At 56.3% G+C, this 27926-nt stretch overlaps 2 protein-coding genes across 2 annotated transcripts; one reads left to right on the top strand and one right to left on the bottom strand.

The window, feature by feature from the left end:
* The first annotated feature begins 5798 nt into the window (after window positions 1-5798).
* On the top strand, window positions 5799-7429 carry CMKLR1 (chemerin chemokine-like receptor 1). Its single transcript, XM_061466453.1, has one exon. It carries the CDS (start codon window positions 5875-5877, stop codon window positions 6961-6963), a length of 1089 nt encoding a protein of 362 aa, XP_061322437.1. The 5' UTR covers window positions 5799-5874; the 3' UTR covers window positions 6964-7429.
* A 6655-nt stretch (window positions 7430-14084) lies between these two features.
* On the bottom strand, window positions 14085-27704 carry WSCD2 (WSC domain containing 2). The gene is given in 9 exon segments (XM_061466437.1): window positions 14085-14673; window positions 17797-17997; window positions 19083-19247; window positions 20233-20407; window positions 21702-21823; window positions 22638-22822; window positions 23314-23393; window positions 23395-23429; window positions 27002-27704. Coding segments are annotated over 9 exon segments (1692 nt in total). The 5' UTR covers window positions 27378-27704; the 3' UTR covers window positions 14085-14320.
* Window positions 27705-27926: the final 222 nt, after the last annotated feature.

The following is a 27926-nucleotide window of genomic DNA, read 5'->3' as shown; positions in this document are numbered from 1 at the left end:
GGATGAGCTTTGCAGCCCTCCCTAATGGGATCTCCCCCAGTGTTTTTCCATGTGGGAAAGGAACCGGGTATGAACTTGAAGGGAAGGGGGGGGGTGGGAAATGTCCTCATAGCATCCCCTTAGTTAGGGACAAGGAGAACAGGGGGGCTTTTCTTTGCTGTGCTGATCAGCATGCAGCTGGGCGAGCGGCACGCAGCTGCGAGCGAAGGATGCTCCTAAGGATGCAGGGTGGCTTTCTCACATCATTGGGGGGCTGAGATTTGCTTGTCCCCCATCCTTGGCAGCAGAAGGCGAAGAACTATTTCCTTTTTTTACCCCCATGGTTTCCTTCCTCTTTTGTATGCTCAGAATCCGGAGCTGGTTGAGAGCAGCCCCGCAGGTGGCACCTTTTGCATCTCTCTCTTGTGCTGGCTTTGGCCCTAAGCAGCCGTGGTTAAATCCCAGGTCGTATTTAGGGATGTCCTCAGCGGGCTGGTGCGATGGAATGGGGAGAATGCTCTGGAATGGGGAGTTTTATGGGGCTTTTTATTGCCTGCAAAGTGCCAGCAGAGCCTGGGATTAATAACAACCCAGCTATAAAAATATATATAAAAAGAAGACAAGAAGAGGATATGAAAGAACTTTCATTATTTCAGATGCAGCTCGAGTCGGTTTAAGCAGCAGCGAAACAGAAACTGCCCTTTTTAAAGGGAATCTTTGCTTGTGTAGGTGAAAATGTCCCAATATTGCCCAAAATGTCCAATACTGCCTGGGAAAGAGAAGGTTCCAGGGAGACCTTAGAGCAGCTCCAGTGCCTAAAGGGGCTGCAGGAAACCTGGAGAGGGGCTTTGGACAAGGGCCTGTAGGGACAGGCCAAGGGGAATGGCTTTAACCTGCCAGAGGGGAGACTGAGATGAGCTCTGAGGCAGAAGCTCTTCCCTGGGAGGGTGCTGAGGCGCTGGCACAGGGTGCCCAGAGAAGCTGTGGCTGCCCCATCCCTGGCAGTGTTCAAGGACACAGGGGCTTGGAGCAAGCTGCTCCAGTGGAAGGGGTCCCTGGATGAGTTTTAAGGTCCCTTCCAACCCATTCCATGGTTCTGTGCCTTTCCTCTTTACTCCTCAACCCTTCCCAGGAGCAAAGGGCCGGGCTTTTACCTTTGGGGTTGCTCTTAGCACCCCAGGCTAAGACACAAAGTGCCAGGGTAGGGCAGGCTGCTTCCCCCCTGGGAAAAGCCTTGCATGCCCTGTGCTTTGGGGCTGAACGCCACGTTCTGGCTGGATTTGGGTGTTGTCTCCATCAGGGTGACCCCACACTGGGGAGCAGGGTGTGGAGACCCATCCCATCCCCATCCCATCCCCATCCCCATCCCATCCCCATCCCATCCCCATCCCATCCCGCCCTGCGCAGCCTGGCAGGCTCTGCCCAGACAAACACTGACTCATGCTGTTATTCTGTCCCGCCCTGGGCACAGCCGGAGTTTTTAAGGCTGCCTTTTCCAGCTGTTCCCAGGTTTTTTTCCCCCTGCTCACGCAGGCTGGGAACGGAGCCTTAGCTGCTATGCAGGGAGCAGCCAGGGGTGCTGAAGGCAGGTGGGAATGGGGGTCTTGGAAGAGCAAGGAGCTGAGTGCTGCTCCATGGAAGTGAAACTGGGAGGCATCTGAATGCCATGGAAACAGGTAGGGCTTGGACTTCCCCAGCACTCTGCCCTGGGGCAGAGCTCGGTGCCTGAGTTTCCCCTATGGGAACTGGCTTTGCTCCTGTCCTTTGCCTTGGGGGTCCCCTGCTGCTGGTGACTTGGGAGATGCCAGCCCGAATCCTTGCTGGCAGGAGCCCATGTGCTCGGTGTTAGGTTGATGTGGATGCTCAGCGCGCTGCCGCTGCGTCTCCCTTTGCATCCCGCATCCCTGTCCCCTTGTATCCAGCTGGAACTGGACAGGGGGTCCAGGGATGCGTGGCAGGGCTGGGAATGTGGCTGGGAAGCAGGTTTTGGGTAGGCCAGGGTCTGGGTTTTGCAGTGGTGTGGTCTGAGCTCCCTTGTGATGGGCATGTGGCTGGTTCACACCAAGGGCTGGGGCTCCATCCCCTGGGCATCCTTGTAGGGATGCTGCACAGCATCTCTCCCTGCGGGAGCTGTTGCCATGGCAACTGCTGGTTAAAATAAGGGTGAATTGGAACTGGGTACCCAGAGATGCTTTCCCGTTCTCTTGTTTTCTTGCTCCCCTGAGTGCTGGCAATCAATCCCTCACACAGGACTGGAAGCTGCCACTGCGGGGCTGGATGCTGGATCCTGGTGGGGATGTCCCTCCAGTGTAACCCTGTGCTGGAAAAATGGGGTGCCAAAGGGATGGATAGGGCATGCATCCATCTTCCCTAGGGCATGCTCCTGCTGAGAGCAATGAGAGTTTGCTGTGCTCAGGATCCACCCCACAGGGTTGGACTCGAGCTTGACCACAGCACCAAGCTCCCATGGGACCGGGACCGGTGTCTGCTGTGGGGGGAATCCAGGGATGCAGAGCTCAGAGGGGACCGGTGCTGCAGGTCCAGGGGGACCTCGAGATGCCGCTTCTCCCCGTGCCCTCCCCAAAGCTCCCCAGATGAGCGACCACATGTTCCCCCCAAACATCTGCCTGCAATTCCCATCTCCGGGATCGGGACTGCGTGGGCAGCCCGGCTGCTCCCACGTGTGCCGGAGGAAGCGGGTTTGGGGTTTGGGACCTCGAGCTGCTGCTGGGAAGGAGGGGGAACGCTCCAGTGGGACAAAGGCAGAGCAGCTGCAGGGGCTGGCGGGGGTTGCAGAGCCCACCCTGGCCATCCGCCTGCTTCCCAGGGGTTTGTCCTGGCTCTGCGCATCCTTGGCACCCTGTGGATGCTCCGTGGTGGGATAAGCACTAACCCAAGGGTAACCCCTCAGTACAGGAGGAGTGCTTGTGGGGGGCCCTGTGCACAAGCATAGGCTGGTCCCAGCCCGAGTGCAGAGCATCATATGGGTAAAAGCATGATGCGCTTGGACAGCTCAGGCAGGATCTTGAGCGCCCAAAAGCAGGTCTGCTCATCTGATTTGATTTCATTGCATTACTTCCCCCCCTGCAACCTGTATCAGTGCTTCAATAAAAGCATTGCCCGCAGGCACAGGGGAGGCAGAAGGCAGGAAGCCTGCTTGTCCATAAATGCTCGGTGCAGGCAGCACCCACTGCAGGGGTGCTGAGCATCCCCTGTCCTCCTCGGAGGCAGCCGCATCCCGCCGTGCGGATCCGGCCGTCTCCCTGCAGCCCCGGTCACATCCGTCCCCCCGCCCGTCTGTGCTGGCCACGGGAAGAGCTTTCACCCAGAAAAGCTGGATTTGGACATTTTTCTGCTGTTCTCTCCGTTTCCTGTTGCCTTCCCAAGAACAACAATTCCTGACCTCATCCTCCCCCGGTGCGCGCCGGGATGCTGGCGATGCGCGAGCCGCCCGTCGGGAATCCCAGCCCGGCGCCCACATCCCAGGCTCAGCCTTCCCTGGGTACCAAGGCAAATACAGCTGCGGGAATGCCGGGGCCGGCTGCACCAGAGGCTATTTTGGGTAGATCCTGTGCTCGTGTTTGTTGAGGTAGGAGGACAGAGATGAATGGGCCCAACGGAGAGCAAGTGGTTTTGGCTCGAGCCGGGTATTTGCAACCCGGAGCGGAGCATTGGAACACTCTGACGAGCGTGGCTTGGTCTTCGATGCCAGACTCTGGGATTTTTCTGCGGTGAGAAATGGGAGGTTCCATGCAGTCATCCCCCTCTGGCTTCGGGAGGGGTTAGGGATGCAGGTGGGAATTTGCTGGGTGATTTTCAATGGGTCTGGGCTTCAGATCCTGGTGCCCAGAGACATCCTAGGAGGTTCTTGGTGGGTTTGGCAGCTCCCCGCCTGCTGCCGTGGGGATTGTGATGGCTCCACATGAGCCCTGGAAACCAGCCCCTCATCTGCCAAACCCCATGGGGAAACAGAGCCCTGGTGCTGCTGTCCAGTCAGGCATCCCCATCCTGAGCTGGGACCAGGGCCAACCTTGGTAGGGGTTAGGGGGGTCCTTTTACCCCACTTACCCTGTCTGTCTGCCTTAAGAAGTGCAGCAAACATGGGGTCTGGCTGGCTCTGTGGTGGCGAGGGGCAGGGGTCCATCCCCCCAGGTCCCTTGCTCACCCATGGGGGCAATGACAGGGTGGTGGCATTCCTTGGGAGCTTCTTCCCACACAGAGGAGCATCACTGCCTCTGGATAAGGGTGGTGGGATGGGATGCTACAGGGTGGGATGCACATGGGGCTCTGGGCTCCCCACCTGTAACTTTGCCTTTGGGAAGGTGATGACAAGAAACCTGCTGGTCCATAAGGGCCGTGGTGGGAATGGCTCCTTACCCAGGAACAGGAACAGGAACAGTCAGTGCTGTAGGAGCCAGTTGTGCTGATACTTCACCGGATCATCAACTTTAATTCATCCCTTTGACAAGCAAGGTCTTGCTGGGTCAGGGCCTTCTCCCAGCTGGGGCTTTGCACTAAAACCTTATTTATCCCGGCCCCTTCTCCTCTCTGGGAGCACGGGAAAGGGGGAGGCCGTGGGGCTGTGATTTAAGCCCCTGGCTGGTGGGAGCGGTGGGAGCAGCAGCAATGGCAGGAAGGAACAGGAGGAAAAGCCCAGGGAGAAAACAATAGGTTACAACAATCACCATGGGGAGCTCGGAGCAGGGCTGTGGGGAGGGTGATGCTTGGGGGGACCTCTGAGTCCTGAAAGCAGGAGGGTCCAGCCTGGATGGGCAGAGCCATGTTCCCCACGGCAAGGACTAGGTTGGGTGCGATGCCCTGCGCTGGGGCTTTGCTGTTTGGCTTTGGTGGCTCTTGGCACTGACCCACTGTTGCTGTTCACAGGGGAGCGGTTGAACCCATTTATCGCAGGGCTCTAAGTGCCTGGCGGAGGCCGGATCCAGACCATGGCAAACGACACTGCTGGTTGTTGCAATTAACATTTGAAAGCAGGCTGGGCACTGATTTAATCAGGGAAATAACAGTGGGAGAGCCCAGGCACCTCGCTCTTATTTATGGCTTTCATTATTTGTTATAACATTGCCATGGGCTTGATTGCAGGGTTCTTTGCATGCTGGTTTGCATCGGATGTTGGTGCTGAGTGCACGGTACAGGGTTGCTGTGCTGGGTTATCCCAAGGAGGCTGCACAGGGTTAAATCACAGCATGGCAAAGTCCGTTTCCTCCCTTAACCCCACATCCGAGGGCGAATGGGCTTTTATTTAACCTCAGCTTTAATGTTACAGCTCTGTCCCTAAACCTGCGTGGAGGGAGCTGCCTGCGTGCCCTGGGACACTGCCTATCCCTATCCCCACATCCCACCAGGAATCTGCTGCGCTGGAGAGGGGAGAGGTGAGCAGATGGGCCCCCAGTCCCACAGTGGCATCAGTGGGGCCAGTGGTGAGCTGCCTGCTGGCTTTTCAGTCCAGTCTGGGGTGCTCAGGAGGAAGGAGGAGCAGAGCCATAAGGGCTATGCAGACTGGAAGGGCTCAGAGCTGTTAATGGGCTGTTAATCGGTAGCATCCTCGTTTTAACCCTGGAAGTAGGCGGGTAAGAGGCGTTTTCTGCAGGATGAGGCTGCAGCCACATCCTGGAGGACACAAGGGGCTGAATCACGTCCTGCAGCTCAGGGCGCTGATGGCTCTTGGTTGGGAGGTAGAAACCCAGTGAAGAGCCACAGGAGCATCTTCTTCCGTGGCCAGCGACCCATGGGGTTCCGTATCCGTGCGTACTGCATTCCCTGTCTCCAGTGCCCGTCCTGTGGCTGCGCTTGCTGTGATTAACACCATGTGTTTGCTCAGCAGAAGCACAGAGCAGCATCGCCAGGACTGAGCAGGCTGTGATTTGTGTTCCGATAATGGCGCTTTCCAATCTGTCCAACTACTTGGATGATGTCGATAACTACAGTGATTACCCAGATTACACCTATGAGGAGACCACCAGCAGTGTGTGGACAGACCCATCCCACGACCCAAAGGACATTGCAAGGATCCTCTCTGTCATCATCTACAGCATGTCCTGCGTGTTGGGCATCCTGGGGAACGGCCTTGTCATTGCCATCATAACTCTGAAGATGAAGAAGTCGGTCAATGCCATCTGGTTCCTCAACCTGGCCGTTGCCGACTTCCTCTTCAACATCTTCCTGCCCATAAACATTGCTTACACCGCCATGAGGTACAACTGGATCTTCGGGACAGTCATGTGCAAGCTGAACTCCTTCCTCCTCATCCTCAACATGTACACCAGTGTCCTTCTGCTCACCACCATCAGCTTCGATCGCTACGTGTCAGTGGTGTTTCCTGTCTGGTCTCAAAACCATCGGTCGACCAACTTAGCCTATTTAGTTTGCTTGATCATCTGGACCATCGGCATCATCATGAGCTGCCCATCTCTTGTCTTCCGGGACACTGCACAAGCCCGTAACTCCGTGATCTGTTTCAGCAACTTTTCCCTCTCCAGGAATAAGTCTTACCAAGCCCTGGCCCTGGTGAGGCACCGAACCGTGAACATCACCAGGTTCCTCGCCGGGTACATCCTCCCCATCACCATCATCACGTTCTGCTACGTCGCCATCGCCTTCAACCTGCGCCGGAACCGCCTCGCCAAGTCCAAAAAGCCCTTCAAGATCATCGTCACCATTATAGTCACCTTCTTCCTTTGCTGGAGCCCCTACCACCTCCTGAACCTCCTGGAAACGGAGCCCGACGTGGTCCCGCGCTCCGTGTTCGAGATCAGCATCCCCATAACCACGGCGCTCGCTGCCTCCAATAGCTGCATGAATCCCGTCCTCTATGTCTTCATGGGCCAGGACTTCAAGAAGTTTAAGGTCACCATCCTTTCCAGGCTGGTGAATGCCCTCAGCGAGGAGACGGGACACTCCAGCATCGTGCACAGGAGCTTCTCAAAGATGTCCTCAATGACTGAGAAGGAAACAACGGTCCTCTAAACTCAACCTCTGCTGTTGCCCATCCTCATCGCTGTGATGGTGGCCACCCTTGCAACGGCCCCTTGTTTGGGACAAGCATGGTCCAGCGCTGTCCTGTAGTGTATTCTTTACTCCGGTCTTGCTGCCCAGGGGCTGGTAAGGGTTGGAACTGCCCCTTTATGTACATGGGGAAGATACAGCTGCCCTTCATCTTCCATGGCAATTGCAAAGATCATTGCACCAAACTACTTAAGAGAACATTTGAGGGCATTCCTGTCTAATCCATGCATTGCCTGGCCTGGCAAAGGCATTCCTGCCACTTCCAGAGACATTCCTAATGGGAGATTGGGCAGAGGCTGTGGTGGCTGGGTGGGAATCCACCATGGATGACACTTGTTATGGCAAAATGTGACACTCTCCCTGTGTCCTACGTATGCATATAGCTACTTATGTTAAAGCCCTAAAGTATATTGGTACTATCACAGTGGTTTTAGCTGTGTTGTGAGCACTTTGTACCCAGAGACAGCCTGGGAAGTGCCTTCATAGGGGGGAATTTGAATATCCCAACCAGGAAATCCTGCATGTCTTCTAAGTGACCCAGAGCCCGGGCCTGGCTCCCCTGATGGCTGCTCCCTGGTGTGATCCGTCACTCCTATGGGATGAGTTTGTCCTTCCTGGCCAGGCAGCAAGCCCATCTCTGCTGCACACGAAGCTCTGCGGTGTGGGATGGACCGAGCCACTGTCTCCATCCAATTTCATGCACAGTTAACTTGGGAGCTCCTGCACCATTTGGCCATCTTGACCGTGACACCGGTGTCACGCTTATTGATGTGCTGGTTTCGCTGTGTCACCCACAGCCCCTCGTTCCCAGGAAACAAGGAATGACCGAGTCCTTCCCCTGCGTTGGGTGCAGGAGCAGAGCCCATCCCTGGAGCCAGGTTTGGCACCAGGGGTATTTCAGGGGGTTCCTGAGGGTCCCAGCCCAAGCGATGCTTTGTGTGAAGGCTGGCATGGGGGCAGCTGGGAGCTGGTCACCAATGCTGAGCTATTTATTGGTGGCTTATTTAAAAGGTGTAGAAAACAGCTTTTTGAAAGCTATTTGGAAATACAGAATGAAGAAGCAAAAGGCACGGAGCTATTTCCAGCTCATGCCAGACACTGATACAAACCCAATCACAAAGCCCCAGTAACTGAGCTGCAGCCCGGAATGCCATGGATAATAGTGGATGCTGCAGCAGGAGCTGGATTTGAGGCAGGTTACCAGGCCTCCCATCCACCCCCTGCACCGCCTCATGCATCTGCCTTGATCTGCATCACCTCATTAGCATCAATGTGATGGGGAGAGGGGAGCACCTGCACAACATGAAGCTGTTGCTCCTCTCCCATTGCACTGGGACAGGGACGTGATGGATCCACTGTGTTTGGCTGCGCTGTGGTGCTGCTGATGGTGTGTGCTCCGATGTGTTTGTCCTCAGTGATGGAGGATGCTGAGAAGTGGGGCGCAGGAGGGGTTTATCCTGAAAACAAAGGGTGTCCAGCCTGAGCCCAGCAAGGGAATACAGCAGGGGATGGGGATTATAAGGGAAATGAATGACAGATTGGTGATGCTGCCTGTTGCAGCACCCACCTGCAGGCATTTCCATATCTCCTAGGGCTGGGAACTATCAGGATGAGCAGCGTTGCTGCTTCCCAGGGAGCAATGCCCAGCGCTGAGCTGCCTGCAGGGACCATCCATACAGTTTTCCCACAAAACCTGGGCCTGATCCATACCCTTGGAAGATGCTGTGAGGCCGCAGGGGAGAAAGGCTTTGATGGTGGGGAGAGGTTCTTCTCACCGGGCAGCCCGTGTCCCTCGAGGACGCAGTGTCATCCTATTGCCCTTCGGTCCTGGTTTGGGATGCTCCCAGCCTGTGCCAGGTTGGGGATGCTCCTCACTAATTTCCATGGCTGGAATTGGCAAGCCCATCCATTATTGCTGCAAACAGCTTTCAAACAAGAGAGTGACAGCTCGCTGTATAACCTTGGGTTAAATCATCATTACACTGACAGCTTGGGAGACCTAATATTTGAGTTTGCCTTTGTAGCTGTTTGCCTATTTAATAAAACCCCTGTTTTACATACAAATGCACCCTTATGCTCCCAAGCTCATTGCATGGAGCAGGAAAGATCCCACTGCTTTTCAGTAAGCAGTCGCTTCCTAGTGTATATTCCTGATCCCTGGTGCTGAATTCGGGATTGCAGGAAAGCAGGCAGGAGGAGAGGGGCACAGGGATGAGGGACCGAGGCTTTATGGCTGAGATAGGAGTGTGATGCTCTAAGCTTCTCCTATGGGGGATCTGAAAATGTGGGTTTCCCCATTTAAGTTGTCCTTAAAGAGGTCAAATGGCTCTTCAGGGTGGGGAAATGTGCTTGGGACCTGCCTGCATCTCCCCATCACCTCCTGCAATCCATAACCCCCCCACAGACCCACTTTGTACTCTTGTACTTATACATTCCCCTTGCTCAGTGGGGCAGCAGGAGGGGGTCAAACCCTTCACCCCCACCCCAATATGCACCCAACACCCTGGTACAAGCAGCACGTTGCTGCTCCATCCCTCCCACTGCTGGTTCGCCCCATCCGGCCATGAGGGATGAGGATGCGGAAGAGAAGGGAGAACCCCCCAAGTTTAGGTGCTGAACCTTGTAACCTGCCAAGCACTGAACGAGCCCCCCCCCACCCCGGGGGATGTCAGTGATTCCTGTTCCCGTGTCACCCATCAAGGCAGGCAGAGCAGATCAAACAGGGAGCATTAAAAATGCAGGGATACAAAGCAGAAACAGGACAGAAACACGCATCCCCCAGCTCCAGCAGAGCCTCGCCGTGCACATGGGTTTGTGTTTCCCTTTGGCAGAGAGGCAAAGAAATGCAGCTCAGTATTGCCCCAATGCCTTTGATATGCCCTAACCACAGCCCCGGCATCTCGTGGGGATGGTGAGGATTCATCCGTGCCAGCTGTTTTGTTCCTTTAGGGGAGGGAATGCCGGCTGCAGTCCCCTATGGCGATGGGAAGGTCCGGGGTATTAAAGGATGAGTCCCTGGAAGTGTCCCTCTGCTTCGCCATCCCCCTGGTCTCGCAGGCACGGATGCACTCGGCTCGGCGATGTCCTTAGCTATGAATCAATGCCGTCCCCTTGATGAATGCTGGCGGGAGGTCAATGGCTCGAGGGCGATGGGCAAAAGCTGTAATTAGCATCCAGGGAAGGGGCTCAGTTGGGGCTGTGGCTCCAGGGCCGGGTGGCACAAACCAGCCCTGCTCTGTGCCAGCACAGCAGCAACCGGGGGGGACCTGCAGCTCCTTTTGGCCAGGAGATGGAGAAATTGGTAACTGGGTTTAGCATCCAAGGCTTAAGAGGTGAGCGGGATGAGGAGCCACCTGCGTGAGACCTGCGGTTAAGGGGTCATGATCTGAGGGCAGGGCAGGGATGGAGGGGAAAGGAGAGCAGGTTTCGGAGCTGGGACACTGACCCCAGTGCCAAACACCCCCATCTAGAGCTCCAAATCTTATCCCAGGACCCCAAATTCCATCCCAGGACCCCCATCCCGAGCTCCAAATCTTATCCCAGGACCCCAAATTCCATCCCAGGACCCCCATCCCCATCCCTAGAACCCCGTCCCCACTTCTGCCTCCCTGTAATACCCCACCACTTCCAGGGCCCCAAACCTTGGGACTGGGTCTCATTTCACACAAGCAGTTGGGAAATGACTCCCGAACACACCAAACCCACCTCTGTGGAACACATCACTGTCCTTAACGACTGCTCTTTTTCAATGAGCTGCCACAGCCCCGAAATAAAGCTGTGCTTCCCTTCCCCGATAAATCACTGCCTTTATTGGGGATTGGAATTGGGAAGAAAAGGAATAAACACGCTGCTCTTCCCCTTCCTTGGGTGCCAGGCGGGTTGGGGCCGTGGTTAAATTATCTCCATTCCATTCAGGCAGATTGTCAACTGTAAATTTGATGGGGAATAGTAAAGCTGATAAATAAACATGCCTCTTTGGTCAGGCATGAATATTGCTGCTGCTGCTCAGATTTATAACCCCCATCTCCCCTCCATTATAGAGCCTTTGGGGAAGTGCTGGCACAGCTTCTCCCTTTGTGCCGCTGAGGTGGGTTAGCTCCCTCTCGTTTAAACAGCAGCATGAACATTGTGTGGGGTTTAATTTGGGAGGACCTCAGCCCCAGCATCATTTGCATCATTGGGGTCATTGACCCGAACCCCCTGAATCCAGCCCAAAGGGGCATTCACTCCCTTTTGCCAGCCTGAGCTGCCCTTTAGCATCATCTCCTGCAGCATCATCTCCTCCAGGGCCTGTTGAGCATAAAACCCACACAGAATTGGGGGAAAAGCAGGGAATTTTGGTGCAGACGCTGTTGCTACGGCAACACAGGGAAACCCATCCAGCCCAGGAGGGAGGATGCTGGATGCTGCAGCCTCTGCCGATGCAGGACCAGGGAGGCAGGAAATCATTCCCGGGGATGAGACAGTGTGGAAAATAGCTGAGTTTGAGTGCAGGAAGATGGGAAGGGGGATCAGGGTCACCCCCAGCCCCATGCTGAGGCCGTGTGAGGTTCCTGCTCCCACCCAGGGATGCTCAGGGCTCTCTGGCGCTGAGGCAAGCATTAAGATCCGCTGCTTTTAGAACCCATGATGGAATCCCTGGGCGCTGCCTGCCTTGCCTGCACATGGCAGTGCTTCCGATGAACCAGGCTAATGGCATTAGAGGCAGGCTATTAAATGTCAAGAGCTTTGCATGCGAAAATGATGCAGAAAGGATGGTTGGCTTCCTGGGGTGGGGAGGTGGGGAGATCAGGTTTATTACTGCGTGCCAGTCCCATGTGGTAAAAATATAGCCTGGAATTTAATAAGTAAAGAGAAGATAAACCATCACCCTTCAGCTCCTGCTTGCAGCAGCCAGTGCACGAGCAGGGATGGAGGCTAAGACATGGTACCCTCCCCATGTGGGGTGCATGTGTCTGCGTGTGCAGCCAGATGTGCAGCACACACTTCAAGGGAGGGAACGATGTCCAACCCCTCCGTGTCATTGCAAATTAAAACCAGATTAAAGAGTTGCGGTGAAATAAAGGCATTGAGGTGCAGGGAGCCTTAAAGCCACAGTGAGGGGACAAACAGGAGAGGTAAGGTGCTGGTGCTGGTGCTCAGGGAGCTGCCTCAGCCCTTTGCTCCCTGCTCTGAAGGGGTTTGTGGAGGTGATGTCCTTGGGCTGTGCAGATGTGGGGGTGCTGGGTGCACCCCCCAACACATCTCCCCTTCCAAAGCTATGGCTCCAAAGCCTGAGCATGTGAAGGGGGTCTATAGAGATGCCAGAGAGATGAACTGGCAGAGATTAGCGATGTTAGACATTAATTGGCTTTTGGGGTTTAATTCCTGCAGGGGCAGAAGGCAACACTGCCCCTTCCTCAGCTGATGCCCATGGGAACAAATCACGCCCAGCAAGCACCTTGATTGCTGCAAACCCAGGGCTATGAAAACCCCAGGGATTTCTCCAACTCCACATAGGAAAAGACCAGCCAAGAGGAAAGGGATTAACAGCACCCAGCCTGCTCTTGCTCCGGAGCTCAGGAGGGATGGGAGGCAATGGGAGCAAAGCCAGCAGTAAATCTCCCCGCTCCCACCACGCAACCCAATAAACCTGTCTTTAAGGCCGCTATAAAGGGAATAAAACTCCCAAGCAGGAGCTGGTTGCGTTGGCAGTGGCTCGCATGCAGAGAGAGCATCAATGCGATGCAAGGCAGGGGGAGAGGAGCTGCTCCTGCAGCCCAGGGGGCTGGGATGGACGGCGGGCGTCGGGCCGGCCCCACAAACACACGGGAAGGCAGAATAGCAACAAGAACTCTCCTTTAATAGCTGGATTGACCTGAGGATTTGTTCTGAGCGAGGGAGGCTCGGTTCCCACTGCCGGGATGGGGCTCCCTGCCTCTCCTGGAAAACCTCCAGCCGTTCGTCAAGGGAAGAGTTCAAAACAGGGCAGATGCTCCCTACAAACCCATTCTCCCACCTCCACGCCAAGGGATGGGGACGGGAGCGCCCCGGCCCTGCCCTCGCTGCCCCACTCGTGCAGTAGAAAAATAGAGCTGATTTAAATCCTCCTTTTTTCCTCCTGGAGTTTTCTTCTCTCTGGGAATATGGACTGGGGGTGGCTCTGGGCTTTCGGCCTGCGCATGGGTTTCTATCGAGATCAAGAGTTAAAAGCCAGTCGTTCAATACCTAACTCTAGAAAAGGCTGCGTACAATATATGGCTTTTGCACCTACATCCAAAGGGGACTTGCAGGCTGGAAGGAGGCGGGGGCGAAGCCAGGGCAGGGATGGGCTGGGAGGGTGGCACAGGGAGGGGACATGGCTGGGGACCACATGCAGCACTGCACAAAGCCAGCCTGGCACGGGGCATCTTCCCGATGCCCACGGGGATCCTTTGGTTTCTCCTGCTCGGCAGCAGGGACCCGTTTTGGGATGGGGTTTAGCCAGAGGGACACCTAAAAGCCCAGCCCCAGGATGTGCAGGGTTTGAAGCAGCTGAGCTGCAGCACGGACCCCACTCGGAGCCCCCAAAAACTGCTCCTGGCTTGTGAGCTTCTGAAGTGAGGACTTGTGGGTCCCATAAGCTCTTCTGTCCAGGGCCAACATCTCCCTCTTGAGCAACACCCACATGCATAGGGGTGGCTGCCACCCCACAAGTGGGGGGTCACGGCCCCCCTCTGGACACTGGGGCTGGAGCAGCAGCACTGTCTGGAACACCAGCCTCATCCCAGGGATTCCCCATCCCCAGGGTGCCCATGGAGCCAAGGGACTGTGCAGGTAGGACGCAGCCACCTCCCCAGCACAGCCTTCCCCATTCCCATAACCTCTGACCAGATCCACGGAGCATCACCCACATGGTACCAACCCCCTGGTCTCTCCTTCCAATGGGATCCATGCAGGGATGAGCTGCATCCTTCCAGGGCTGGCCAATGAGCGAGGGGAGTTTGGGGATGCCCACTGCCATAGGATGCATCAGGCACTGCCCGAGCAATGCAGCATCCCCACCAGCCAGCCCGAGGGGACAAAGCACCCTTTGCATTGCCAAGGAGGGCTGCAGCAGGAGTGGGAATGCCGCAGCATGGAAAGCACCCGCATCCTCTTGGGTCCACATCGGCGTCGCCCAAGCAAGCTCAGCGATGGTTTGGGACCATTCGTCGCTCATGCAGGGAGTTGATCGACAGCTAACAGCAGCAAATGGAGCATTAAAAGAGAAGCCACCCACTGGGTGGAACAGGCAGAGGCCGGGAAGCCCGAGCCTTTCCTTGCCGCGCAGGGTCGGGTACCCCCGCCGCGGTCAGCATCATCTCGGATAGTAATCCTCGGGGACCCCCGAGAGATTGCGGAGCTTCAGAGCCGTGTCCACTGTCCGGATGTAGCCACTGATCACCTTCCTCATCTCGGGGGTGTAAGGGTCGTACTCCAGCTTCCTCAAGCCGGAGCGCTTGAAGTTGCCATCCTTCTGGCCCTCGACGCAGAGCAGCCGGTCCTCGCAGGCAGCGATGCCCAGGAGCCCCACCATCCGCTGCAGCTGCACGAACAGGTCCCGTTTCAGGTCCTCAAAATGCACCACCAGCACCTTCTTGCCGTAGCGCAGCCAGTCCAGGGTGTGGGTTGCCCACCACGGTGCGTAATTCGCCACGAACTCCGGCCACTCTGGAAGGACAGGGTTAATGGCAGTGGGGTGTCCCCCGTGGCCTCCCGCACCCCAGGGCTGAGCCCTTGCTGCTCTCCATGTTTAACCATGCCAAGTGCAAGGTTAAGAGAAGGGATTCAGAGCAGCCCTGCTGAGAAGGACTTGGGGGTGTTGGTGGATGAGAAAATGAACATGAGCCGGCTTCAGTGTGCGCTCGCAGCCCAGAAAGCAACCGTATCCTGGGCTGCATCAGAAGGAGCGTGACCAGGAGGTCGAAGGAGGTGATCCTGCCCCTCTGCTCTGCTCTTGTGAGACCTCACCTGGAGCATTGTGTGCAGTTCTGGTGTCCTCAACATAAAAAGGACATGGAACTGTTGGAACAAGTCCAGAGGAGGCCACGAGGATGATCAGGGGCTGGAGCACCTCCTGTATGAAGACAGGCTGAGGAAGTTGGGGCTGTTCAGCCTGGAGAAGAGAAGCTGCGGGGAGAGCTCAGAGCAGCCTTTCAGTATCTGAAGGGGGCCTATAGGGATGCTGGAGAGGGACTCTTCATTAGGGGCTGGAGTGATAGGACAAGGGGTAACGGTTTCAAACTGAAACAGGGGAAGTTTAGATTGGATCTAAGGAGGAAATTCTTTCCTGTTAGGGTGGTGAGGCACTGGAATGGGTTGCCCAGGGAGGTTGTGAATGCTCCATCCCTGGCAGTGTTCAAGGCCAGGTTGGACAAAGCCTTGGGTGATATGATTTAGCGTAAGGTGTCCCTGCCCATGGCAGGGGGGTTGGAACTGGATGATCTTAAGGTCCTTTCCAACCCAAACTATTCTATGATTCTATCCTCCTCCCTGATTGATCCCCCCATAGCAATCAGGTGGTAAAAGGGGATACCGAAACATCACTAATAAACCACAACTCTCCACGGAAGCGCCGCTCGCATCCATCTTGTGGTTGGTAAAAGCTCTGGGTATCTGCCTCTTCCTCTTGTCCTCCCCACACAAGTGATGCCTGATTAATAGCCTGGCTGTACCTAATTCCCCGCAGAATCATTAAACACAGTATCTGTTTCATTAAACACACACAGGACAATCCACCTTGTGTAATCACAGCACATAAAACTTTGCTTTGGAACCGCTCCAGGGACAGCGTAAAGTTAATGTCATGGAACCAAACAGGGCTTCACGGTGCCCGTGGGCTCCACATGGGGCTGGGAATGGGGGGGGGGGGGGGGGAGGAAAATCTACCCCCCCTTCCCTGCCCCAGCACTAGCATCTGTGGGTGAGGATGAGGATTTTTCCCTAAATTCATCCCAAATTAGCTCCTGGGAGAAGGAAGTGGTTTGGAGATTGGGGTTCCAGGGAGCAAGGGGCTGTCTGCAGGGCAGGACGGGGACGGCAGCCCCGTGCCCCTGTCTTCATTACCCACCTTTAATCACTTTTTGCCCTCTGGATGATGTGTTTAACATCACACCCGGCACTAAATGCAACCCCGACGCAAAGGACCTGTCCGCATTGAGTGTTCACTTCCCACACTGGGAGGAGGGCAGGGTGGGTGCTGATGGTCCCAAGGGACACCTAGTTCCATGCTCAGGGTCCTCCATAAAGCCAGTGAAATGGGGGTCTTTCTTTGCCACCTTCTTGATGCCAAACCGCAGCTCTCAGCATCCCTCCCAGCCCGATAAAACCCTCAAGCGATGGAAAAGCTCCATCTTCCCGGGCAAGCTGTTCCAATGGCGAATTAACCTGACAATTAACCCATCAGCTAATTACACTGTACAGCCTCTGGAAAGAATCCGGTCGTGTATTTTGATGTGGATCCAAATTGGATCACGCAGGGTGAAGGGAAGGGGCCCCTCTGCCTGGCCCGCCCCTTCCCTCAGGGGTATGAGGCATGGAGCAGGCATGGGGGGGATTGGAAGCTCAGGAAGGTTCCCAGGATGAGGGATCCTCATGGATTTCCCCCTCTGCAATCTGCAGTTGTGCTTTGGGATGCAGCAGATGGGGATAAAGCCCAGCTAAAGGCTCGTAACCCACCACAACAGGGGGCAATGCCAACCCAGGGACCTGCCACGGGAGAAAACCCACTGAGGAAGCAGTGGGACGTGTCCCTTCCCTGGTTTTAAGGGATGGGATTGATGGGCAGAGTGGAAGTGGGTCATCTCCGGCGCTGCAAGCGCATGCCGATAACGAAATCCAGGCACATAGCAGCAACAACAGCAAAAGCTCCCCTTAAATAAACTCGGAATTAAGGGTAGCAGATGTTCAATCAAGCTAAATATTTTAACTCTTTCCAATGAAGCCAATCCACAACAGCAATTTGTAAATTGCTGTAATTAACAAGCCTCCATCGTAGGCCTGTGCATGGGAAAGGTAGCGCCTCCGGAGCAGCTGGCGCCCAGAAACAACACCCCGACACCCCCTTGTCCATAGCATCATGGATGCTGTTCTGCTTCTAACCTCTTCTAACCTGCCCAGCCAAGGGGTGGCCTTGAAAAGCTGCCTCAAAGAAGTTTGGGCAGTTTGGGTCCTTGGGCTCCTGCCCATCAATTCCCTCCCCACTGGCACCAGGATGCTGTCAGACTCGTGTCCCTGGGCAATGCCACCTCCTGGCTGCTGCTCTTGTGACCTAACGCAGCACTGACCAGCCAAGCATCCCCAATTCCCCATCCCATCCCACCTCAGCCGTGCCAGGCGACGCTGAGGTTGTGCTACAAGATGGACATGGACCCCCAGCATAAGAAGGATGTGGAGCTGTTGGAGCAAGTCCAGAGGAGGCCATGGGGATGCTGCAAGGGCTGGAGCAGCTCTGCTCTGGAGGCAGGCTGAGAGAGCTGGGCTGGGTCAGCCTGGAGAAGAGAAGGCTCCTGAAGGGGAGACCTGAGAGCAGCTCCAGTGCTCAAAGGGGCTGCAGGAAAGCTGGAGAGGGGCTTGGGACAAGGGCCTGTAGGGACAGGCCAAGGGGAATGGCTTTAACCTGCCAGAGGGAGACTGAGATGAGCTCTGAGGCAGAAGCTCTTCCCTGTGAGGGTGCTGAGGCACTGGAATAGGCTGCCCAAAGCTTTAAGTTCCCTTCAACCCAAACCACTCTGAGATTCTATGATCCTCTAACAGGGACACCCCAAAAAGGTTCCCGTGGGAGCCAAGCCCTACCTTTGCCCTTCCAGTGGGCATGGGCAGCGAAGCCGATGTGCCCCCCGTATTTGCGGTTGAACTCAGCCATGAGCGCCTTGTAGGGGTTTCGGATGAGCAGGATGGCCGAGTCGAAGGATTCGATCTCCTTCTGGCCACTCTCATGGGTTTTGATGCAGATCGTCCTCCCGCTTCGCCAGTGGTCCCTCTCGCCCTTGAACCCTGCCGGGACAGAGCGAGTGAGACGTGGCCAGTGCTGATGGGGATAAAAACCAGGGAAAGGGAATGATGGAGGAACTCCAGGCTGTAAAATACAGCCGGATAAAAGCAGGTGGGGCTTCAGGTAGAATCTGCATCCCCCTCCTGAACGGGGTATAAAGGGGAAAAACCCTCCTGCTCATGGGGCTGCAGATGAGCACAGGGCTGTGGTGATGCCATGGGGGGGTCCCACAGAGGGGACCGCATCCCCTGTGTCTCCAGATGGAGGCTCAGGGCTGAGCTCAGCATCATTCCCATCCCCTTTGTACTCCTGGCAAAGCAGAACCTCCCAGACTAGCCGGGAATGGTGTGTTGGCAGAGCCAAGGGGGAAGATAAGCTGGAAGTGGTTGTATTACAGCAACTAGAGATGTGCTGCCTATGGTGTTAGACCAACAGGGCTTTGGGGTTATCCTGGGTACAGACCCCACCAGCTACATGGGCACCCCAGGTACAGATCCCAGGCAAGGAGGATTTCCTCTTAGAGCTGCAAAAGGAGAAGGAAAAGCAGAAGAAACCTTCAACATCTACAATAAAACTATTGTAAATGGCTATAAAATGGGAAACCGGTGTTTTCCCTCCCCCTTGCAGTATGGTGGGTTATTAGGAGGAGATGGTTTCGGCCTCTAAAAGCTTCATGCCTGCCTCGAGCTTTGTTTTTGGCTTTAAACTCATCTTGATGCTTGGTCCCATCACCCTTTTCTTGGGGTAAAAACCAAAAGAATTGCCTCATTTGCCTGGATCAGGGTCACCCCAGTCCCTCTTCTAGAAAATTCCAACCCCCACAGTGGGTTACAAACCACCAGCATCATGGAGAACCCCCAAACTGGCCCCTGCCAAGGTTAGTGGGCATCACAGGGAGGTTATGGACAGTGCACAAACGACATCAGTGGCCCTCCGATACCCTTTGTACCAGGACACACGCATCCCAAACCATCCCATGGAGCAGCATCAGTGGTACCCGGCTCCATATGGACCCAAGGGATGGCACCAGGACCTTCTCCCAGCTCAGGTGGGACCGGTGCACCCCCGGCAGCAACATCCCCCTCACCTTTGTTGTAGAGAGACCCATCGAAGTAGTAGCTGCCCGTGTAGAAGCCGGTGGCCAGCTCGATGAGGTGCCGTGCCCAAGTGTTGCCGGCGCCAGGGAAGCTGGCCAGGGCCACCAACTGCTTGGCACGGGTCGGGAGAAACCTCCTGTCCATGCAGCGGTTGTCTGCAGCGGGAACAGGCACGTCAGGGGTGGGTAAACATCATGGATAAGCAACGTGCTTATCCCACAGAGATATCCTGCTTCCTTACGGCTCCTGCCTCCTGGGAAGATGCTGGGGCGGATGGGAGCAGGTGGGAAGCTATAGGGAAAGGCGTCCTGCCTAAAGCACGTGGGATGCTCCTGAAGACCCCAAAAAAGCCTTAAGCAGCCCAAAAAGTCCTAAAGAAGAGAGCAGGAGGTGCTCTGCCCTTACCAGCTGCTTGCTGCCTGCGTGATTAGGGAAGAGCGAGTAACACGGGTGCGTTTGCCAAGCAATATTCCTGCTTTTTATATCAACGAATGCACAAGTGTTTCCAGCATGGCCTCGGATGCCAAAGCAGGGATCGTGTTGAGACTGAGCTGCTCTGAAGCAAAACCACCCGAATTTGGGTCCTCACTTGCTCCTTTCCTCTCCCAGCAACAGGTTTCCCCTTGCTCTGTGCTTCCCTGTTCCTACTGGTCCCACTGCCTGCAGGGTAGTGCCCATTCTACACAGCTATGTATTCTTATCCATAGGAACCCATTCCACACAGCTTCCCAAGGCCTTTCAGCCTGGTCACAGCTCTTTACCCCCCATGTGTTTCCATGGAGCTTGTCCCTTTGTCCAGCAAAGCCCCAGTGTGCTCAGCACCGGCCGCAGGCTCCGGCATGCCGGGTACCACCAGCGACAAGGAGGGACAAGCACCGGCAAGGAGGGATGCTGCCGGAGGCAGATGGCAAAGTGCTGTACCCTGCAGCTGAGTCAGGCAGTAATTAAAGCTGTTTGTTCAGGGGAGGATTGATTTCCCAGGAAATTAAAATAAATGCTAATCCTTAATGAAAGCCAAACGGATGCCGCAAGCCCGCGCTCCCTTTCTGTCGGCATTCCTGGGAAAGGGGATGGAAAACTGGTGCCAGCCTCCATACCGGAGCGATCCCTGCGGGGCGGGTGAGCCCGGCACCACCTCACCTTGCACTTGGGTCTGGTACACGAGGAGGTACTCGGAGGTGCCGCAGCTCTCGAACTCCTCTCCGGCGCATCTCTGGGCGCAGAGCTGCTCGTCCTCGCGCTCGTGCAGCGTGAAGAGCGTGGTGGGGAAGCCGCAGCGGCACAAGGTCCCGGCCAGTGCTGACAGCGGGTACTCCTGCGGGGATGGGCAGAGGGAGGGCAGCCAGAAGCATCCTCATCCCCTGCAGCACACCCTTCCTCTGCCCCCATCTGCGCTGCCCCGCAGCCAGGGGTGGCTTGCTGCATCCTTTGAAAGGTTGCTGCATCCTTTGAACTGGCTGTGGCATCCTTTGAACTGGCTGCTGCATCCTTTGAAAGGTTGCTGCATCCTTTGAAAGGTTGCTGCATCCTTTGAACTGGCTGCTGCATCCTTTGAACTGGTTGCTGCATCCTTTGAACTGGTTGCTGCATCCTTTGAACTGGTTGCTGCATCCTTTGAACTGGCTGCTGCATCCTTTGAACTGGTTGCTGCATCCTTTGAACTGGCTGCTGCATCCTTTGAAAGGTTGCTGCAACCTTTGAACTGGCTGCTGCATCCTTTGAAAGGTTGCTGCATCCTTTGAACTGGCTGCTGCATCCTTTGAAAGGTTGCTGCATCCTTTGAACTGCTGCTGCATCCTTTGAACTGGCTGCTGCATCCTTTGAACTGGCTGCTGCATCCTTCAAGATGACTGCAGCACCCTTGCACAAGCAGCTCATTGCAGACCCCCGAAAGCACCTGAGCCCAGCTTTCCCAAGGCACTGGTGGAGGCACACCGTCCATGAGTTTCCCACTCACACTGAGGTTACTAAGAGCCATCAGACAGCCCCATGGAAGCCTCGCTGATGTTTCCAAGCCCATTTGGCAGCTGGCAGGTGATTTACCACCGGCAATGCCGGTTAATTGAGGGGCTCTGGTTATTTACACCTCTCTGTGCTGAGCTCTCCCAGCAGCGATGGGAAAGTGGAGCCAATGATGGAGCAGCCGCTTGTGTTTAACTGCTGTGATGGTTTATCCCATCAATAGGCAAAAATTCCATCAAAGAGGCAGCAAAGGGAGGACATGAACATCCTTCACCTGACAATTTAGCTAATTCTAATTAATAAACACTCCAGCAATGACCACTGGCAGCCTTTCCCCTCCCTGCTTATGGCACCGCACCGCAGGAGCAAAGTGCACTGCAGCATCCCTGGAGCAGAGCAGGACCCCATGATGCTCCTGCCTGCTGAGGGGCAGAGCCATGGGGAGCAGGCAGGGCAGGCAGCGGGTGCTGCCCCTGCAGGGACCTTCAGTCCAGTCCCTCCCCATGGCAGGGACACAGACAACCGATCTGATCCTCTGTAATCTGCATATACATAATTACGGCACTAAATCAGATTAAAAGTCACGCAGCATGGCCCTTTCAGATGACTATTTAGATGATTAAGCTTTTGACCTGCACCCTTGGTACCTTCTCAGTGCAGAAGTCCACGCACTTGTCCACTGACATGTTCAGCATGAGCTGGCTGACGGGCAGGGCGATGGAGACGTTGTCTGGCTGGCGGAAGCACCCCCGAAATATCGCGCTGCCGTCTGCAAGGGAGAAGGACCAGGGGCTCACTGAGAGCGATGCTGGTCCAGCCACGAGGCTGCACCACGAAAGCGATGCCGCTGCCACCCTGTGCGCCCCGGTGTCCCCATCCCCATCCTGTCAATCATCCTGCACATCCTCACCATCAGCACAGCGCTGCTTTCCCCCAGCTCTCATCACCCTCTGGCTGTGACTCAACACTTGCTAACAAGGCTGCTTACAGTGCAAAACCAGAGAGAAAGCCCCGGCAGCAAAGTCGGGTTTATTCATTCCTCCCTATTTTTATCACCTCGGTGATCCCAGGCTGCAGGAGGGATGGAGCCAACAGGGAGAGCAGGGCTGGGTCTGGCCTCATCCACCCTGCACTGGTGCCCTGAGGGTTCCCATCCTGAATCCTCACCCATCACTGCATTTACCCAGGCACCCTCAACCTCTCTCCTCTACTACTTCACTGCGTGCCTACTGGTGGGAGCTCTGAACTCCTTCCCAGTTGCTTGGGAATGAGGGAAGAAAGGCAGCAAATGTGGGTAATTATAACGCTGCCTAATTGGGAGCCAAATGAGTGCACTGGAGGGTGGAAAGCACCCTCGGGTCCCCCGGCGCTCCCGCGCTCCAGCATCCTTCATCCCGCAGCCAGCTCTGCCGGCAGCACCCACTGAACACAATGATGGTCCATCCGGGAAGCGCTCTTCATCCAAAGTCCCCCCAAACGCCCTGAAAACCACCTTCAAAACCACCTCTCTCAAGCCACAACCTGGCTCACACCGCACAGATTCCAGGGCTGTGCAGGGAGCTGCATCCATGGCTCCCACTTACATCTCCGGGCGGACTCCTGGGCCAGCTCCAGGCGATAGATGGAGAGGCGATTGACCCCACCGCACGTGTTGCTCCTCTCCCCCTTGCATTCCATGTTGCACTCAGACTCGCTGGTGTTGGACGCCTGGATCTTGTGCCCACAGTAGCACTCGGCACCGAATTCCAGCCCTGCATAGAGGTATCCCCTGGGAAGAGGGAGATGAGGGGTGCTCAGCACATCCCCAGGCAGCCCCCTGGAGCCATGGGGTTTTGCAGGAGCATCCCTGCTGCAGCAGGCTCACACTTTGATCTGGAAACAGCATTGAATCCCAAGGATGCTTTGTTGGATTAGATGATCATTTTAGGTCCATTCCTACTGGAAATATTCTTTTCTATCCCATCCTATTCTAATCCCATCCTCTTCTGCTCTGTCCTATCCTATTCTGCTGGCACAGACCATGGTAAGCGCACATCCTGCATCTAACACTGGGGAAAGGAGAAAGCTCCTGCAGCAAGGAATCCGTGTGTCTCCCCAGGTGCTCATGGACTCCCTGTGCCAGCAGAGGAGGCTGTTTTCGGTGGGGGCCACTGCTTTGGTGGATGGAAGTGCTCGAGGATGCCCCAGCACCAAACCGGAGCCCTGACAGTGCCCTTCCCATGTGTGTGGGGATCGATGGAGACGTGGTGCCTGTCCTACCGCTCGGCACAGTTGTCCTGGCAACGGAAGACTGTCATCTTCTTGTAGTCAAAGAAGGACATGCCGCGCAGCGTTCGCCGCGCGAGTGTTGTCCACATAGCAGCCGATGTATCTTGCTGGGGACAGAGGAGAGGAGAGGAGAGGGGGGTAAGAGCCAGCCAGGGATGAGCCCCCTAATCCCCACCCTCCTCTTTGGATTCTTCCCTAATGGGGATGCACAGCTTGGCTTGCTTTTAGAAACACGAGCTCTGGGTGCAACAGGCCCCTGTAAGGGCTACAGACACCCACTATGGATAGAAAGGATGCTGTGATCTGCACCACGCTTCTCCTCTCTGTCCATCTTCCTTCCCAGCAGCTTCGATGCTGAGCAAAGTGGCTCCAAAAAGAGATCAGTTACATGGTAAAATAACCCATCTCCTCCACTCTGCCATGGCAGCAACACAGGATGGAGAAATACAGTCGGGGTAGGAGCAGAGGTGAGGGCCCTGCTCTGCTCAAGAGTGAAGCGATGGCTCTAGGCAAGCACGGAGACTACCCCGTGTCTCTCCTTCTATCTCCATGTCTCCATCACACACCAGATCATAACAGTGGAGCCTCTCCCCATGTGCCCCTTCAATACCAAACCACACTATGGGGCAAAACCTCTCACCTCCCGCTTGCATTTTGCATCTGGGGGGGTCCCTGACCCAACTTCCATGCGTACACCCCATCGATGGCGTGCCCCAAACGTGCTCCCCACCACCGGCACTGCAAACCACCACCCCTAAGCCAGCCTGGGGGCAAGGGGAGGAGGAGGAACTTGAAGCCCCACAGAGTCACAGCTCATTGCTCTCAATTACTCTCAGCATAAGGTGGCATTTCCACCACGATGAGCAGGTTTGTGCAGGTCAGCTCATCTCGGCCCCGACGGATCCAAGCGCTGCGGGATCACTCCAGTCATCGGCACGGGGCTGGTGACTGATGTGCATTACCTTCAGCCCACTGCGCTTGACATATGCGTGCTGCGACTTATTGGGAAGGCAACTGGAATAATTAGGGAGATACGAGGACAGAAGTGAAGGAGGAGTGAGGAGGGGGAGCTGCTGGGGTGGGTTAGGCACTGACTGCTGAGCAGCGAGAGGAGACATCCAGGAGAGGACCAGAGATGGATGTGGCAGAGAGGAAGCGATTGCTGGGCATTGCCAAGGGCTGGTGCTTGCTCCCCAGGGTTCACCATCCAAAATGACCCCTGATCTGAGGCAGGAGATGCACCTTTGCATGGGGATGTGGAGGAGCTGAAGCCGTTCCCTGGCAGACAGGGCTGCCCTTGACTGTGCCTTAGCCTGACCTTGGGGCTCCAGCAGTGCAGGCAGGAGGAGGAGGAGAAGGGAGGCTTCATCACCCTGTGAAGCCAGAGCTGCACATCACACTAAACCAGAGCTGAGTTCGGAAGCAGTATTCCCTGCGGAATGACTTCACGTGGCAAAGCCTCCACAGCCGCCTTGTTAATCCGGTCCCTGCTTAATTACCAGCATCGTTAAAACCTGCCTGCTCCTGCATGACTGCCCAGGGAAGCAGGAGGGCACTTCGGAGGGGAGCAGGGCTCAGCACCCATCCCTGAGGCTCTGCCAGCCCCATGGGCACGCCGGGTGCATGGAGCTCGGGGGAATTCCTTAGGGAATTCCTCTGCACCATCTGCCTGATGCTCGCGTGGTGGCACCGCATCCCCTGCAGCTGCCAGGTCTGCGCTGGCTCCCATCACCCACTGAGCTGCCCACACTGAGCCTTCCCAGCAGGAGTCAGCAGGGACAAAGATGATGCTCCCAGACAAACTATGAGGCAGTGATGCCCGAGCCCAGCATCCCTTCCCCATCCCTTGCAGCTCGCACTGGGGCTGGGCATACAGAGGGGAGGTGGTGCTGGTGGAGGTTGATCGTGGTGGACACGTCACATATGGCTGGGGATAGGAGCACTGCTTGGGGTTCTCATGGTGACTGACAGCTCGGGCTCATGAACACAGCTGGTGAGGAGTCACTAAACGTCAATTTGTATTAATGGAGCAAAGCAGCCTCAGAACAACCCCCCCCCCCCCCCCCCCCCCCCCCGGGGACCCTCGGCATGGGGGCACAGCAGGAAACCCGCTTTCATCTCGTTTTAGCATGAGAAAGTCCCTTAAGCACCACAAACCAGTCTTCCTCCCTGCTTCCAAGCCTGGGCCATGCATCTTGCCTGGGGGGAACATCAGCACCAACCTGCCATGGGGCTGCTGGTTGAGGATGAGCCCCCCCCCCCGTGCACTGGGACCAAGCCTGGCTCAGTGTGGTGACCCCCCATGGCACCCCCAATTTGCCACAGGATTGGGGGGTTCCCTCCTTCTCCCTGAGCCATACACCCCCTGCTCCATCAAGGGTCCAGGGAACTGCAGCTCCCAGCCTGGATGCCCAAGGAATTGCCTGTGCCAAGCCCCATGGGGAAGCTCCAGAGCAATGGACACCAGGGTTCCTCAGGAGACGGCATCCTCCCACCAGAGACTTCACCCCCCCTTGGGCTCAGGAGAGGGGAATGAGCAGAGGCAGGCAGTGAAGAGCCCTGGCAGCATCCCAACCCCTTTCCAGCAGCTCCTGCTCCCAGTTCCTTCCTGAGCCAGCACAGAGGGGATGCAGGGTGCGTTTGGGTGAGGTTCCCTGGCACTGGGTGCTTGTGGGTACCAGGGAGGGAGGCGATGAGCTGAATACCCACTGGGATGCAGAAGCCCTGATGGGCAGCTCTGAGCCACCCGAGTTCTGCTGCCTTCAGGATAAATGAATGTCATCTTAGAAATCAATGAGAACTCCCACGTTCGCTCATCCTTGCTCATTAATAACAGCCCTGCTCAGGGATTAAGGCAGGGATCTCCTGGCTTGAAAAGCCACAGCCCAGCCCTGCCTGCACATCACTGCCCACAAGGCAATCGCAGCCAGTCCCTGCCTGATCCCCCCGCAACGCAAAGAGGCCCCAGATCTGGGGTTAGCGGTCACTGGGGCCAACTGAATTCAACCGCAGTTTGGCCTATGGCACTGCCAAGGGATGGAATGAAGACAGGGTCTTCCAGCTGGCACCCCCAAAAGTGCCCGTCCCAGCAAGGTGCACCTCAAAGCTTGATCATAGAATCATAGCATAGGGTTGGAAAGAACCTTAAGATCATCCAGTTCCAACCCCCTGCCATGGGCAGGGACACAAGTGGGAAAGAAAACCAAAGGGGGATTATTGCCATTGGGGAAAGGAGGAAGGAGGGGAAGGAGAGAGAACAAGATCTTCCTGGGAACATCCTCTGGACCAGCGGTCTCCAAAGCGGGGCTGCGCCCCAGGGGATGCGCAGGGCAGCCCATGGGATGCGGGAAGAAAATCCCAGTGCTCGAGTAGCATGTGCATTTAGTGCATAAGTAAATACATACACATTTATGGGGGCACCTGCTCAGAAATTCATTCCTAGGGGTGCACAACCAAACTGACTGGAGACCACGGCCCCAGTGCATGAGGCTTTCCCTGGGAGAGGCCAGGAGGGACCAGGCACCTCAAGACCAGGCTGGATGGGAGCCTGATCTAGTGGAAGGTATCCCTGCCCATGGCAGGGGTTGGAACTGGATGAGCTTTAAGGTCCCTTCCAACCCAAACCATTCCATGGCTCTATGGCTCTGTGAGCCCCTCACAGCGCATCCCCAGCCCTTACCTCTGTCCTCCTCCTTCTCACGGCCGCTCCTGCTCCTGATCGCGCGGCTCCGGGCGCTGCCGTAGTCTCCGCCTTTGCTCCTCTCCACGGGCTCCTTGGAGGTGCTTTTGAACCAGGGTCCGTGCCTCCGGCCCCGCTCCGGCACCGTCACCGCCGCCTTGAAGCCGCGGCTGAGCTGCATCACCCCCAGGTAGGGCAGCCCCGGCCCCTCGCCGGTCCCGGTGCCGCGCTGGTTCCCGGTCACCGTGGACTCCCCGGCAAAGCCTGAATGCAGGAAAACCAAGCTCCCGGCTGCCAAATAGAGAGCCAGCAGCGTGAAGAACCGCACGGGCTTCCGCCGAAAGTACCGCTGGAGTTTTACCAGCAACTTGGCCATAGCGTCTTCATCCCTCCCGCGGGGAGCTGCTCTCCGGCCACAGGGATGCTCCAAAGGAGGGGTTTGACCCTCCTTGGGTTGGCCTTGGCTCCTTGGTTGCCCCGAAAGCGTTGGTTGCAGGGTGAGTTATTGCCCAGCCCTACAGGGGCTGGGGAAGGCGGTGAGGGTGGATTTCCAGTCCCCTCTTGGGGCGCACAGAGGGGTTCTTCGGCGTTGTCCTAGGTTTATTCTCTGCCGGGCAAAGCCCCCCGGCTGTGCCCCCGGGCTGCGGCTGACAGAGGGATCATGTTAAGGGAATGGAGGGTTTGAAGGGGGTTTGAAAGCCGATCAGCTCCTCGCCCGCTCGCCGCCGTTCCGCTCGGCAGCACAGCACCGGCTCCAGCGAGCATCTCCCTAATGGAAACGGCACCGGAGCCCTTTCAGACGAAGAATGGAAAGTCCCTGGACGCGCCCCGGGGCCGGAGATGCTGACTGGGACCCTTTGTCTGAGGAAGCCCCATTCATCTCACTCCCAGGGCAAGAAACCTCCACCTGCAAGGCAAAGGGAAA

This window comes from Pezoporus flaviventris, unplaced genomic scaffold (assembly GCF_033815535.1).
Source record: "Pezoporus flaviventris isolate CSIRO_AGI_PZ_B2104156 unplaced genomic scaffold, CSIRO_AGI_Pfla_v1 ptg000041l, whole genome shotgun sequence".
Taxonomy (NCBI): Eukaryota; Metazoa; Chordata; class Aves; order Psittaciformes; family Psittacidae; genus Pezoporus; species Pezoporus flaviventris.
The sequence above is the reverse complement of the archived record's forward strand: the minus strand, read 5'-3'. Positions and strand labels throughout refer to the sequence as shown.